At 44.1% G+C, this 16,059-nt stretch overlaps 1 protein-coding gene across 1 annotated transcript in view; it reads left to right on the top strand.

Annotated features, from left to right (window-relative positions):
• The first annotated feature begins 206 nt into the window (after nucleotides 1-206).
• The window catches only part of plcl1 (phospholipase C like 1), a 55,673-nt gene continuing 39,820 nt past the window's right edge, over nucleotides 207-16,059 (top strand). The window contains exon 1 of the mRNA XM_012826576.3: nucleotides 207-1,546. Coding sequence (XP_012682030.1) covers nucleotides 1,361-1,546 — 186 coding nt within the window. The 5' untranslated portion in view covers nucleotides 207-1,360. The remainder of the gene's footprint in view (nucleotides 1,547-16,059) is intronic.

The raw sequence follows: 16,059 nt of genomic DNA, 5'->3' as shown, positions 1-16,059 counted from the left end.
AGCACTGATCTCTGGACCTCTGGAATACTCTCAACTGACATTGGGCCCACGTCAGACTTGAGCCCATTCACATACATTTGCAAAACACTTCAAAATTAAAAAGTAATTAATCACAAATACTATGCACATAACATGCTGGAAGTATGGATTGTTTCATCTACCCCCTCTCAGGTGGGTCAAATTAGGGGGGTAGTTCAATCAATTGGTCGACCACCTCACAAATACAACTCTCAAATTCCTGATAAATCAGTCAAATAATTAGATTAGATAATCATACTTATAACTGAGCACCAAAAGCTCCAAAACATTATAGGCGTACACTTCTAAACTCGCAAGACCATATATGTTGACAGTATCGCTCCCACATTGATAAAGTGCAAGACTTCATGCGAGAAGATCATCTCCGTTTTGAACATCTGGAAATCTTCCAAGAGACTGAAACATTCCACATTCCAAACCAGAACTCCTCCCTTTCAGAGGCAGTCTTTCAGAAACAGACTGTGTCGTGATGCCGAGTGGTGTGTATTATTATCCGATTGGCCCCAACATGTGTCTGTCACGATTATGGACTAGTGGGAGGAGCTATACCAGACGATTGGAAGGCGGCGGTAGTGACACTTGTGTTCCTCATTCTTGTCAAATGCCGCTCTGTAGTGGAGTTCAGCACTGAACTTTACCATCTCGAAACTAAAGAGTCATGAAGGATGAATTATGATGCACCAACCCCTAATAATCAAATTACAGAGGAGAAGATGACCGCTTTTCCGTAGTCTAGACAACCTAGACTGCTCAAACAATAATTTGAGCTCAGTTTACAAAGTTTAGGCGATTTCAGCAGACGTCAACTTTTCTCATGGAAATGAGAGCTTTTTTGGACATTTAAACATTTTAAAGATTGACGCGCGCACCCCTGGAAATATCCTACTTGTTGCATGAAAATATCTCGTGGATAGAAGAAAGCACCTTGGTAAAGAAGCTATTACAATGATTTCCAACTGGCTGCATGTCAGTGCGTGTTACTGTTGTTTTGATTAGCCAATACAAAGTGCGTTCACTGAGCAGGATGAATGCTTACCATTATGCGTAAAGACCTTTTGGTGAAAGAGAGACTCCGACAGACTTTAGGCTGTTTTAGCCATATAGTTAACATAACTGTAATCACTACCAGCTACTAGAAGTGACCCACCCCAAGACAGATGTGCAATTATTTGTCTGCTGCTGGCAAGTCTCATACTTCGTGCTTATGTTTCTATTAAATGGCTCGGATAGACGGGCGCCCATTAGAAACTTACTTTGAGGCTTTTTTCAGTCAGTAAAATATACGACTTTCAGTTTCCTGTGAATTTGCACCACATTTGTCATGTCGGACTGTTATGGAGACGACGTGTGCGGGGATGGAGTCCCCGAGTTCGTACCCGCCAGGGCATCCCGTGCAGGAAGACGAAGCGGCGTTATCGTACCGACCATCGAGCGATCGAGCCCTGACACGGAGAGCATGCTTCTTGAGGCGGTGAAGGCAGCTCCACGGAGAAGCAGCATCATCAAGGTATGCACATTGTTTCAGTGCCCATGGACACTGAAAACCGTCTTCTGTCGGCAAGACTAAACGTTGGCTTGGAGACAAAGTTAACACAGACGGTAATCTTGCACAAAACGACCAGAAGGTACATGCAGTTTGGCTTTAAATAAGCTGACATTAATCTCTCAAAACGCTCACCGTCATCATACGAATGGCCTGGTCTTTGCCCCCAACATCCCTCCGTAAACTCAACAGGCAAACTTCATTGTAAGAAGTGGTCCGGAAACGACACTGAATTGTTAGGGTAATGGCACTACAGATTGTTAGACTGTACTTAAGCAAGCTGACAAGCCCCAGGTGTATGCCTGGTCAATTTCAGGCACTTCAGTAAATCGACTTAAGAGGCATTTTTGTTGTCAGGCAGTTCCATTGGTGGGTTTCGTCCAACTCGATTCTTCGCAATTGTAGAGAGGTTGGTATCTATAATCAGGGAAACGTGACTGAAGAATTGCGTGATAGTAAAGCTCATACAGTCTTATGGCATCTTATTCAGAAGAGGACACTTTAAATTACAAACATATTACTCCTATTGTGAGATCAGTGCTGGGGTTTTTATTCCCCAGCTAATTTTAGGATATAGTTTTACTGTAGGCTACATAGGCACTGTGGTTTAATGTTGCAGTGTCAGCTAAATAATCACATGTAGGCTATTTGCATGCCCACAAAGCATTCACTGACACACTCGATAAATATCAATTAGATGTTATGTGGCTGACAAGTGATCAACACATCACCACTTTACAATGGTCACTCCCATAGTGCAGAACATTCAGCCTCTCTCTGTCATTGAGATTATAGGCGTGGTACTTTTACAAGTATGTAAAGGCCACTATAAGGTCATATCAGTGCATCCCGTGTCAATGAAAGTGTAGTACTGTGCACTACACACATAAACGTGAATTGGTGTATCATGTTTGAAGATCTCATTTCAAGCGTGTAAATTGTATCCTAATGCAACCTGTTATTCTAGATTTCAGTAAAGGTTACTTGTCTAACACATTTATTTACTCTGATGTGAGAAGTAGGAACAGATTTGATTTCATTATCAGTATGTCAGCATTTCAGGTCAGATATCTGATGTGCTCAGTGCATTGAGACGTAACTTGAGGGCATCAGCATATTGCAAAATGACCAATGGTCACCTTTCCTGTAGCATGATGAGGATAGGGTCAAGAGATGCTGGTGTCTGCAGCCAATCCTATTTGGGGGCTCCAAAACAAAGCCTCATTAAAATAAGTACATTTGCATGGTGTTGGTGGCACTGATGACCCCGTTGGTTGAAAGCAGATCCCACTGTTGGAGCTTCCTGAAAGCTTGTACCGCTGATACATGTAGTTAAAAGTTACCCTAAACCCTCATGGAACAACAGACTTGTGTTTCAGCCAGTTCTCTCAAATGTCTCAGTAAAAGTCTCAAATGAACGAAGGCGTTGATGAGGTGCGGTGAGAATATACGTCGTGGCAATAGCACCAGTGCCCTCACGACCATTGCAACATTGGCACCTAAAACCCCATTAGTGTTGTGTCCTGAAAAGTCGTACATGTCACTGTAGTAAGAGGACCTCTGAATGATCTGAAGATTCGCCCCTTTGTTCACTGGTGAACTCAAAGTGGACGGAGTGTAGTAATCTTGTCTCTATGTCAAGGGCAGCCTTTGTTTCTACACCCTCCAGTTCAAGCCTAGCCATGACTGAGGGCAACAAAGTTCCTTTTGAGGGACTGGGTAGCGGTACGAGGTGATCAACAGATGGCAAAGAGGATGATGATGTCAGTGGCAGGCAGTGGTGCGGAGGGAGGAAGGAGGGGGTTGGGGGGGGTGGGGGGTGGTCACGTGTCGTGCCTAAGCTGTGGCTCTTGGTGTCTCATGCAGGGATGCTGAGGGTGGACAATACCCTTTCCTCATCGGCCCTTCACAGAACCCTTTTCATCAACAGCACCCGTATCTCAAGGGGCTCGTCTGAGCGAGGTTGCCACGGGAATATTACGGGAACGGTTGATTTACTTTGTCCTTTGACTCACCCATTCTCTGGAAATTTGAAATGTGTCCAGTTTCTTTCCTTGTAAACCTTGTTAGAGTGGGGCCTTGCATTGTAAATTTCATGACCCAAAAAGGCAGACTATTTGTTGGAGAGCCTGTCAGAGAATTTGTTTCCTAACTAGTGGTCCCACCACACCATCTTAAAGCATGGTGTGCAATGATTACATAGTTGCACAGACTACACAAACTCAAAGGAGAATGGTCTGATGCATCAATCATATTATTGGACTGCTCGTCCAAGCCTCAGGCTAATATGCTACTCTCTTCTGTGTGCCAGAGAGACCACATAAACCAGACTGCTTCAGCAAATGCTCCGCTGTGCCTGAATGGGGCCCCCCCTGGTGAGCTATACTAAGGATGACGAGAGCTGATTGATTAGTATTTTTCCTTGTCCTTATCATGTGGTGGGCCGGAATGATTAAGATTACAATAATGCAAGGCCCTCATCTAATCTGGCCTCCACTCTCTGGGTTTGACACTCTTTAATTTAGCCCACCGGTAGCCCAGATAGTAATCACCACCTGGTTCATTCAGTTAATACGGATTAATGGTCAGATGTAGGTCAGATGTAGTGAAGTAAGGGTGCATGTGAAGCAGATGTCTAATCGGTTGCTATCTTATTCTTTTCACTGAAATGCTAACCGTGTGCATAACTACTCCATTTAGGTGTAAACTAAATGATTTGACTGAACTGTGATGAAACACATAAATGCTGGTGTTCATATTGAACAAATTCCCATTTTTATAAAAAAAAATTGGTATTTTATGGGTTGAAAATGGCTTAACACGCCATCTACTGTTTAAAATCATCCTAGGTGCTGACGTAGTGTGAGTGCTGTTATGCACCTGTCATTTACATTACAACATAAGGGGCCTTTCCAATGACAATGTTCTACTTGACAACATGCAAGACACTCAGTATTTTTCCACAACTACAACCCTCTCACTTCTCTCTTTCATACTCACTCTCTCATCTCTGTTTCTCTTTCTTTCTTTCTTTCTCCCCACCCTCTCCCCTCCCCCTTTCCCCTCTTCATCTCTGTGTTGTTTCTGTTCTTTTTCTTACTGGACAATGATTTGTTTACAATGAGTTGCTGGCTACTGCTCTGTGGTAATGACAATGTTTCTGCTGTCACACAGTGTTCCTCTGTGTGTGTGTGTGTGTGTGTGTATGTGTTTGTGTTTGTGTGTGTGTGTGCGTGTGTGTGTGTGTGTGTGTGTGTGTGTGTGTGTGTGTGTGTATGTGTGTGTGTGCATGCGCGCGCGCGCGCGCGTGTGTGTGTGTTTGTGTCTGACTGTTTTTGTAAGAGGAGGACAATCCGGTTAGAGAGAAGCTCGTGTCCACTGGTGTCATTGTGACACTGGTGCCACACTGCACAAGGAACAAACATGTGCACAGGAATCCACACACACACACACACACACACACACACACACACACACACACACACACACACACACACACACACACACACCAAGGTTTTTCCTATTAATATTTTGAAATGCTCACATAAATTCTGAAATATTGATCTACCATAACTCCATAACTTTATGTGTACCTGCTTTTGAAATAATTCATCTCTGTACTATCTTCCCTTGGGCTTATTCAAATGCTTGAATGCAAATTCCACTTACTCTCACGGCGCGTTTTCAATTGTAAGCCAGTGGCCACTGGTGCTAGTTTTTAAGTTTACTGATAAGCTGTTGGTCCACCAGACAACTTTATACCCATACCTTTTGAATCCACAGTAAAGCTCACCCTGAGAGAAAATTGAGGTTGTTTTGTGAATGAGAAGACCAGGAATGTTTGAAAGTTCTGGTATTTGGAGCTGAAGATATCAACAGCCATTCTTTTCCTTTTGGTATACGTTGCCCCACTCAACACTCCACAGTGTTAGTTGTTATGACAAGTTGGTGCGTGCAAGAGAGAAAGAAAGACAGAGAGAGAGGGAGAAAAAGAGAGAGAGACAGAGAGAGAGACAGAGAGGGAGAAAGAGAGAAAGAGAGGCAGAGGGAGAAAGAGAGACAGAGAGAGAGAGGGAAAGAGAGACAGAGAGAGAGAAAGAGAGAGAGAAAGAGAGACAGATAGGGAGAAAGAGAGAAAGAAAGACAGAGAGGGAGAAAGAGATAAAGAGAGACAGAGAGGGAGAAAGAGAGAGGAAAGACACATGGGAGTTCCTGTTGTTATCCACTTCTTGTTTAGTAACACTCTTTTCACTGCTGATGCTGTGAGCATGTCTCTCTCTCTCTTTCTCTCTCTCTCTCCTTCTCTTTTGTCAGTCCCTTCTTCTATATTTTTGTCCCTTTGCTGCGTTAATGTAATTCTCGCTCTATCGGTTGTCACGGAAAACCCAATACAGCTTACAGCTGTTAATAAACTTGAAACAGGAACAGAAAAGAGAGAGAGAGAGAGAGAGAGAGAGAGAGAGAGAGAGAGAGAGAGAGAGAGAGAGAGAGAGAGCTTAACTGAAGAAATTAAGTCCAAATAAGAAATATGGTTTTGTGTGTTAGGAGTGGCTGCATGATGTGTGCCTCTGGTCAGTGCAGAATGTGCAGCACTTTGGGGAGCTGAGACTGTGCTGAGACTGTGCTGAGACTGTGCCACACAGCAAGACTGTGACCCCACCTTAAGCTGAGAATGACTTCAGCTGGGTCTTTCCGCTGAGAGGATGTTAGTCCTCCACTGCACTTATGTACTCACGCACATATACACATGCACACGCGCACACACACACACACACACACACACACACACACACACACACACACACACACACACACGCATACACACATACGCACGCACACACACACATACACATATACACACACACACACACATACGCACACACACACAAAGACACACATTTTACTTGACTTCACATTTAAGGCCGCATTACACTTTGCCCCACTGACTCCAGCAGAATTTCCGAGCCTAACTGCTGTACTCCAGCGGGGCCTAGCTGTTCTCGTCTGCTGTTTGTCAGAGAACATGTCGTCTCTCCAGAACACCCTAGCCTAGGATGCCAGGTGCCCAGCCCTCGCTATCCACAGGGTCGTCTGTGCAGTCAGATACATGTGAGTGTGTCTGAGTTCCTGAGGGCGTATGTACATCTCTTTGGTGTGTGTGTGTGTGTGTGTGTGTGTGTGTGTGTGTGTGTGTGCGCGCGCACTAACACATGTCATGGCAGCTGGAGCAGGCGGATCAACATAATGGCGATACTAATGACGTGTGTTAAATGCTTTGAGAAGGCAATAAGTCAGGAATGGTTTATTTTTTTGGGCTTCATCTGACCCAAGTCCAACCGTTATGGTGTGCCCGTCACCCTGACTGAGACGCTATAAGCACTTAAGCAGTCAGCCGTCCTCATGTTCACAACTCTATGCTGGCAGTAGGTGTGTAATGAGGGCGTATGAAGTGTTTGTGAATTCTTCAGTAGTGGTCATGACAGTGGTATGCCAGGACTAATGGAGATGATCTATGTCTCTCTTCCAAGATGTCCAAACATCTTCGTAGAGCCAGCTGTAAGATTAATACAAGTTGTGTGTCGTATGTCAAATCAGTGTGCATTTTTGTGTGTGTTTGTGTGTGTGTGTGGGTGTGTTTGTATGTGTGTATGTGAGTGTGTAATTGTATGTGTGTGTGTTTGTGGGTCTGTAAATTGGCAAGTTTCTGGCTCTCATGAAGGGCATCTCAACGAACAGCACACATATACATACAGAGATAATCATGTGTGTGTGTGTGTGAGGGTGTGTGTTTGTGAGTGTGGAGTGGCTAACTCCTGCTTCTCATGAAAGGAGGAATGTAATCTTGCTGCCAGAGAGCAGTGACATCACTGTAATTTTACCATGGAGATCTCCCGTTCAATATATAAGGACTCCATAGCAACCTTGCTATGGTAAGCTTGTCGTTTCATCCCCAAAACATGCATGGGGGGGGGGGTACTGGGTCTGTGGAGAAGTCTGTGGAGGATTGTGTGTGTGTGTGTGTGTGGATTATTTCCTTCTCACACTGGCTGGGTTTTGACTTGTTTTTTTTGTTAGTGTGTGAGTCAGTAAAGGGATTCCCAGAACAGTGGGATGGTATAATGAAAACCACACACACACACATACAGCACCTACATATACATCTTTACATACACACATGTTTATATTCAAACAAGCATGTCCACACTCCTGTACATACATATACGCACACACACACACACACTCACACACACACACACACACACACACACACACACACACACACACACACACACACACACACACACACACACACATATCTGCGTCCTTCAGTAGCAATCCTGTGATAATTAGTTTGCTGATGTGGAGTGGTGCAGTCCAAACTCTAAAATTTCTGTTTGCCACACACACAGACAAACACCCAGACACACCTGAGTCACTCGAATCCTTTCTCCGTTCCCCAGCTGATCCTGCAGGCCATCTGTAATGGGATTACAGCTCTGTCAGGAGTCAAACCACACACACACACACACACACACACACACACACACACACACACACACACACACACACACACACACACACACATACACACACACACTCATACACACACACACACACTCACACACACACACACACTCCACACACACACCCACACACTCACACACACAAACATGTGTGTCCTCCCTGAAGAATAGGTAAATGAAACAGGAGATGAGTTGACTGTCAGTCACATTAATGGATCCTTCTGGAAATGAGAGAGAGGAGGTGAAAGGAGAAGAAGGAGGCTTGTGAGAACACTGATGGATATCAGGGGGGAGGACAGGGGTCGGGGAGGTATTCATTCCACACGAGAAGAACAGTGAGAACTGTCTCTGTGTGTTTTCTTAGACAGAGATAAAGAAAGGTTGAGAAAAAAGAGGAACAGGCTGCACCTTAAAGGACCTGGCATCTTGGGATGTAGCCAGAAATATTATGTTAGAATTAGGGGTGGGGGTGAGGGTGGGGGTGGGGTCCTTTGCCTGTAGCGATGATCTCTCTGTTCTGTGAGAAGATGTGGGTCTAGTTACTCTCCTCATACAGAAAACTGTGTGTGGCTTGCTGCAGCCAATAGAGGAGAGTATTTGTGGATCAGGTGTGGCTCTTTGGGCAAGCTAGTCTGAATGTTTATGATCAATCAGAGTCCATAGTTTTGAATTGGTCATTTTATAGGCTAACTACAACAATAACTCATATTAGACATTCTATATTTCAGTTAATTTTATATTTTCTGTTCAGCCTCATCTTGTAGTTTTGAGTGTCAACTGTAGACTGTACTGTATATGAACCAAATACATTACCCTCTCTATAATAAATAAATAATAAATAAATGCAATAATAAATACAAATAAATAATCCCCTTTGCCTGTTAATTGATACCCTGTAGATCCTTTTGTGTAAGTTGACGTAAGGAAGCCTTGAATAAATAAACGGACAAACATTCTCTACAACCGAATGATAGGTAGGCAAATACAGGTTATTTTGTGACTGCTTTCCATACAATCCCATTCGCCAGAGGAGCGCTGATTTCAGCTTTGATGACCCTCTCCTGATTGTGATGTAATTTCCCTTCTCTTCCCCATCTTCCATTCCTTCTGTCTCCCATGTTCCGTTTCTCTCCCACACACATCACCCAGTGTCACAGGCCTCAGTGGCATTCTACTGTCAACTTCAGAGAGCACACAGAGAGAAATCAAGGACAGTGTAGAACACCTCAGGGCTCCGTTGGCTTTTCATGTAGAGAACTGTTAAACATCACGCTTACAACCATCTGATGCAGTGCTTTTTTGCACAAGTCCCTTTGTGGTGATTTAGCTCCGAAAACTGCTATGCACTTACACATACAAAAATAACTTTATTTTATGAACAAAGGATTAGCACCTAAATCTACACACACATTTTCCAAATGTAGAGTCTTGTTGACATCGTGAACATCCTGATAATGAAAGCCCATTTAACCTAGCTGTGTGGTTGGGTTGGTTTATTTTTGAACTACTGGAAATCCTCGTTTACAGAGAGCCCCCAGAGAGGTCTCCCATCATGTTATCACTCTGTCTGCTCTTTACATCTCTTTCTCTTTCGCTGCCCATCTTTCATTCTCTCTATTATCAAGGATTAGTCTGGACTCGGCATTTCCTGTGCGTCAGAGGGAGGTGTAGTGGCAATGACCCAGCGCACTTTGACCTTGAAAAAAAAAGCGGTTTGGCCAGTCTCTATGGAGACGGATGGGAAATAGAAGCTCCCTCTCTCTGTTTCTCTCTTTAATTCGCTCTCCCACTCTCTTTCACACACTAAGTCTCTCTCTCTCACTCTGTCTCTCTCCCGCTATGCCTTTATCTCACTCTGTCCCTCTGTCTCTTTTTCTTTCTGTTTTTAAATCTTGGCGTTCTCTCTACAAACAGGCTTTGAAAGCTGATTGTGCTGATGAACTATGTAGCTGAGACGTGTGTGATAACACACAATCACTCTCTCTCTCTCTCTATCTCTCCCCCCCCCCCCACACACACACACACACACACTCTCTCTCTATTTTTCTCACAGACACAGAGTGGAAGCTGTATTAGGGCATTCCATATCTTATCTCTCTCTAGACATACACACACACACACACACACACACTCACACACACACACACACTTTACTCTTTCTCTTAAGCTAGCATTCTCTCTTTCCTTCAATCCTCTCTCTCTCTATCTCTCTACATGCTGTTATGCTCCTTCTCAGCCACAATAGCTTCCCCCATCTGACACTTTTCATCCTCTATCTCCTGGTTGGTTTGTCATATGTGTGTTTAATTTAGGGAGACGTGAGCTTGCTGACCGAATCTCAGGCCGACTGACAGATAGAGACACAGGAAGAGGGAATAGAAGGGAAGACATGTTGGCACATATAAGCAGACAGGCAGATGCAGGTACAGACAGATCGACTGTGACTACTGACTAAACACTGACAGCCTAACTAACACATTCAGAGTTGTACTGTTCCTGTGCTCGTGGTGACCTGTGCTTACACAGTCTTCGTGTAGCACTGTTTTAATTTCATTCACATGGGCTTACTTGTTTTGCGGATGAAACGCCATGAATAAAAAACTGAATGAAGACCACAGTAGTCTGTAGAGTTGTGGCTGTTTTTTTTTTCTTTTTCTTTTGTGCTGTGAGAGCTTTTGTGCTTGAGTTTCTCAGAACTCCATCCTCCTGCGAGCTCCTACGACTCCCTCCCAAACAAGGAGAGCTGCAGGCTTCCCCCGTGTGCTTCACTCTGTGGATAAGGGCATACACACAAAGTGTGTGCATACACACTCACCCTCTGTCCCTCTCTCTCTCAGACACACACACACATACACACACATAGACACACACTCACACACAGTAATGCTAACAGCTTGGGGCCTTTATTCAAATGAAAATGAGGTCCAATTAAAGTAATTAGTGTTTTTTTAACATGAAGCAATGTGCTCATCTGCAGAACACAACTGCCGCTGGAGCTAAGGCCTCATTATTAAGGTTCTATTCATTCATTCATTCATTCATTCATTCATTCACTCATTCACTCATTCATTCCTCAAATAGCCTTGCCTCCTTTCTGCCACCTCTCTCCATCTTTTCTTCTTTCTCTGCAATCCCTCGTTATTATTTAAAAGAATCGTCTCCTGAAATATTTTTGGTTTCCCAGGAGCGAGACTATGAAGGCACTGTGAAAATAAACAACGAGAATCTGAAGCATATTTCACATTTCTCTAGTTATTTCTCTAATGAGTGTTGTATTTGACATGAGACACTCTAACTTGTATGTTTTTGAAAGAAGTGAATGGCAAGCGATGAGAAGTCTTGGCAGCAGAGATACTGGGGTCACAGAAGGGTCATATGAGGAAGGCAACACAATCCTCGATACTGCAATGTACTCTGCAGGCACACACACACACACACACACACACACACACACACACACACACATGCATGCATGCACTCATGCACACACACAAAATCAGCCTCAGCACACACACACATATGGACACACAGGCGCACATGCATACACTCATGCACACACCACACACACATGCATGCACACACACACACACACACACAGGTGCACATGCATACACTCATGCACACACCACACACACATGCATGCACTCATGCACACACACACACACACACACACACACACACACACACACACACACACACACACAGGCGAGCATGCATGCACTTATGCACACACACACACACACATGCATGCACTCATACACACACACGGACACACAGGCGCACAAGCATACAGTCATGCACACCCCACACACACATGCATTCACTAATACTCTCTTTGTTTGTCTCTCACACACATACACAAGTAAACACACATACACACACACACACACACACACACACACACACACACACACAGACACACAGACACACAGACACACACAAACACACACATACACACACATACACACACATATACACGTACACACAGACACACACACATACTCACAGACACACACACACAATTGATATATGGCACCCATCTTGTATTAATCAAACAACTGGCTCCACCAAGATGTTTGGACATGAGCAGAGAGTTGCAGATTATCTCCATTAGTCCTGGCATACCACTGTCACGACCACTACTGAAGAATTCACAAACACTTCAGACACCCTCGTCACACACCTATTGCCAGCATTCAGTTGAGGACATATAGATGGATGAGATTAGATGTCTTAGTACCTGGCAGTAGAGCTCCGGAGGTCATTAAAGGGTCATCAAAGGATGGCACACCAGAACCCTCGATGCTGCACTGTACTCTCTCTCTCTCTCTCTTTCTCTCTCTCGCTGTCTGTCTTTCTCTCAAACACACACACGTTCTCTTTCTCTTTCCATCTCTCTCACACACAAACACACAGCCACACACACACACACACACACACCACACACACACACACACACACACACACACACACACACACACACACACACACACACACAGACAGACTTTGATGTGAGGTTTGATATGGCAGGTATAATGGTTTACAGTTGTTCATGTCAGGTGCATTCATGGCATGTAGACAGCATGACAGAGCAGAGGAACATTAATAACAGTACATTGTGTGCCCATCACACTATAAAGATCATAGACCACTGTTCACCAATCGAGTAGAATGGAATGGAGCAAATAGAATGGAATACCGATACTTACATAGTTAACCACAATTTGTTGTGAAGAACAGTGTATTACATAGTGCATAGTAGCATGCAAGTGTAATAACTATAATTTATTGTTGAACAGAAGTAAGTAAGTCAAGTAAGTCAAGTTGCTGGGCGAATATTTCGCTGTAGTAAGATAAAAAAAATGGCATGTGGGCTAAAAGAACATTTTATGTTGTCATACCTCCACCAACTTGTCCAGACCTGGAGGTGTAGACATCATGTAGAGAATGTGGCCTGTTTTTGTTCTGGGCTTGTATGCCTCTCTACATTTTTAACAGGTGGCGCGCATTAAATAAACATTGCTGTGGGAGCAGCATTATGAATCGACTCTGTAGTGCAATGTCATTCTCTGTGCAGTTTGAGTGTTATTTATGGCCGTGAGGCAATGCAGGTAATAAGGAAGGCAAGTCAGTTCCTAAAGAGATGCTTTATGGGGTGAAGCACTTAACTGGGTCATTTCAGGATGTGGTCACCATGGTATTAAAGGTTTCCCTGTAACTGTGGTTTAGGACGTTCGCTCAGTTGCCCCAAAAGGGTTATTTAAATAGCATGCATACGAAATATTGTTTTATCCACACACAGACACTCACGCTCTCTCTTTTTACTGATGAGGAGTAGGGTCTCTCAACCCTGCCATTCCTCAGAGATGAGATGCAGTGGCTGGAGTGCTCACTGCTAGCCTGTAGCTCGGGGAAGCTGCCCGAGCTCACCAGGCATTAAAGACCATTAGCCTCGGGTCCCTGGGGGAAAGTGGGTCACTAGGTCAGCGCTGTACGTGTTACCTGGAATAAACCATGTGGTCACATTTCTGTGAAAGAGCTATATTTATTTTTTAGTTTGGCCCCGGCGGACTATACTCGGCAGGTAATCACAGAGAGATTATTTTCCCTCGGTAGTGGTACGGCGCACGGCTCGTCAGTAAGCATGCCCGAGGCCACGCCGCTAATTATGTGTTAGGGTTGCCTGATAGCTTTCTGCTACTCTAGATAACCTAACAGAGCCCTATCTAAGCTCATTACTTATGATCCGGCTCAAGCCGCACAACAAAGCCATCAGATTAGCATTGACATTAGCCTAATAGCTTAAAAAACACAGAAGGGCCTGAATGAATTTGGGGGTTGAATGAGAATGAGACGTCACGCCACACGGCTCTCAGTTCTTTTAGAATTGCTGATCTGTAAAGAAGCACCCGGAGAGAGGCCTCAGGAGCAGTGCAGTGTACAATTTATGAAACGTATAAAGCTGATCTGTTGTCCTTGTACGGCATTTATTCATATTTTATGCATAGAACATGTAGTATGAGCAAAGTATTTATATTTAAACACCCTGTGGAACAAAATAGAATGTTCTTTAATCGCATAGCTATTTTAAGAGGATGATCCAGAATGCCCTTGATTTAATTACAACTATCAGGGCGTCTCATGGTTATTAATAAGGCATCGTGGCCATTAATGGCCTTGCACTTACAGTAATGTTGTAAGGCAGACAATACTGACCAAGAATTATTGCCATTGACCCAGAAGCATACTAAGCACCGGTTCTCCAAAAGCCAGTTATAAATGCAAAAGGCCCTGGTTTATGAAGCGATACAAGTGAGTACCTGTTGGTTCATTATTTGAACAATGGTTAACGTTATAGAGTGCCTCCACCCCACCCCACCCCACCCCACCGCCACTGAGATCAGATAAGAAAGCCTGTGGTAACTTCCTGAGCCTCTGGGCTGCAGTAATCTGATCAGTTATAGCAGTCGTGTCGGCCTGAGTGGAAGGATTCCTGCATGTCAGAAACTCAGTTCACATGTTGATGGATCTGTACTTGTGCAATGTAGCAGGCGAAAATATGTGTGTGTGTGTGTGTGTGTGTGTGTGTGTGTGAGTGTGTGTGTGTGTGTGTGTTTGTATGCATGTGTGTTTGGTGGGTGGCCACCTTCATCACTGTTTTTGACTGATGCTGATGCTGATTTAGACCCCATCCCTGCAAGCATTTTCTCACTCCTGCATTTCTCTGTCTGCCCACCACTGATGGAAGGCCCCGAAGGCCCTGACAGCTAGTCCTCCAAACTCCAAACATTTCCTCGAGAGTTTCATATATAAAACACCTTCAAGAAATGACAAGAACAAATTTCACAAGCTCAAAGGAAGGAAGACAGAGAGGTTCTGCTCTGTTCATAGTGTCTGTGTTATTACAGTCATTTTTCAACCATATGACATTTGACAAAATACAGTTCCGATTTGCCTAGACACTTGCCTGCTTACTCTCCATTCTGGCACTGCACAGCTCCATTGTCACGTTCCCCTCTGATCCACACAGCTACTCTAGCATGGAGAATCTATGGTAACCACAAGCTCTATGGTAACCACAAGCTGTTGGTCACCCATAAGGGGCCACGGCAGTGTGGCTAGGGTTGCAGAAGAAGCTCTTGGGAAAGTAGGCCAGTAGCTAGAGAGGATTCCTTTACATATGTCCCCAGGGATCTGATTCCATCGGAGGGGCATGAACTAATGGGGCAGCCAAACCAGGAGATAGTTTCACGAGCTGTGCTCAGCACCTTCCTACATTTATTTGGCAGGGGAAGAGTGTGCTCCAAGATATGAGTGGGTTGGTTGGGCTTTGGAGGATTTGATGAGAGTAACTGTAGTTTGTTTTAAATAATAAAGTATATATATATATTCTATTCCTTCCTATTCATGACTTTTTAGGGTTGAGGTACATTTTCATCAACAAAAACAACACAGAAAAATATTTTTTGTCACTTTGTTACACATCAAATAAAAGGGTCTGACTTTAAGTGCCATTAACTGTTCTTCAGTAAGTAGGTTCATGTCAGTATGGTTAGTCCATGTGTCCCATATGTGCTGTGTGTATATGCGTGCTGTATACTTGGCATGTCCCATGCTGGGTGGCATGGCTTGCCCTCCCTTACCTCGTTAAATAATTAACGCCCTCTTGTCCTTGGAGAGCGGCTCCCTCTCCCTGTGATAAGCCAGGATAAGCCCCTCTCTTCAGACAGCAGGGTGTAAACACAGGTACTGCATTAATTTCAGTTTACCCACAAACACACGCACAGACAGCCAAGGACACACACACACACACACACACACACACACACACACACACACACACACACACACACACAGACAAACACATACATTCACACACCTAAATGCTTATGTACTATGTAGTTTACATAAACAGACAAAAGCATCAGCAGAATAACATACACACAATTGTGC

This window comes from Clupea harengus, chromosome 2, assembly GCF_900700415.2.
Source record: "Clupea harengus chromosome 2, Ch_v2.0.2, whole genome shotgun sequence".
In the NCBI taxonomy this organism is placed as follows: domain Eukaryota; kingdom Metazoa; phylum Chordata; class Actinopteri; order Clupeiformes; family Clupeidae; genus Clupea; species Clupea harengus.
Note: the sequence above shows the minus strand (reverse complement) of the source record. Positions and strands in the feature narration are given on the sequence as shown.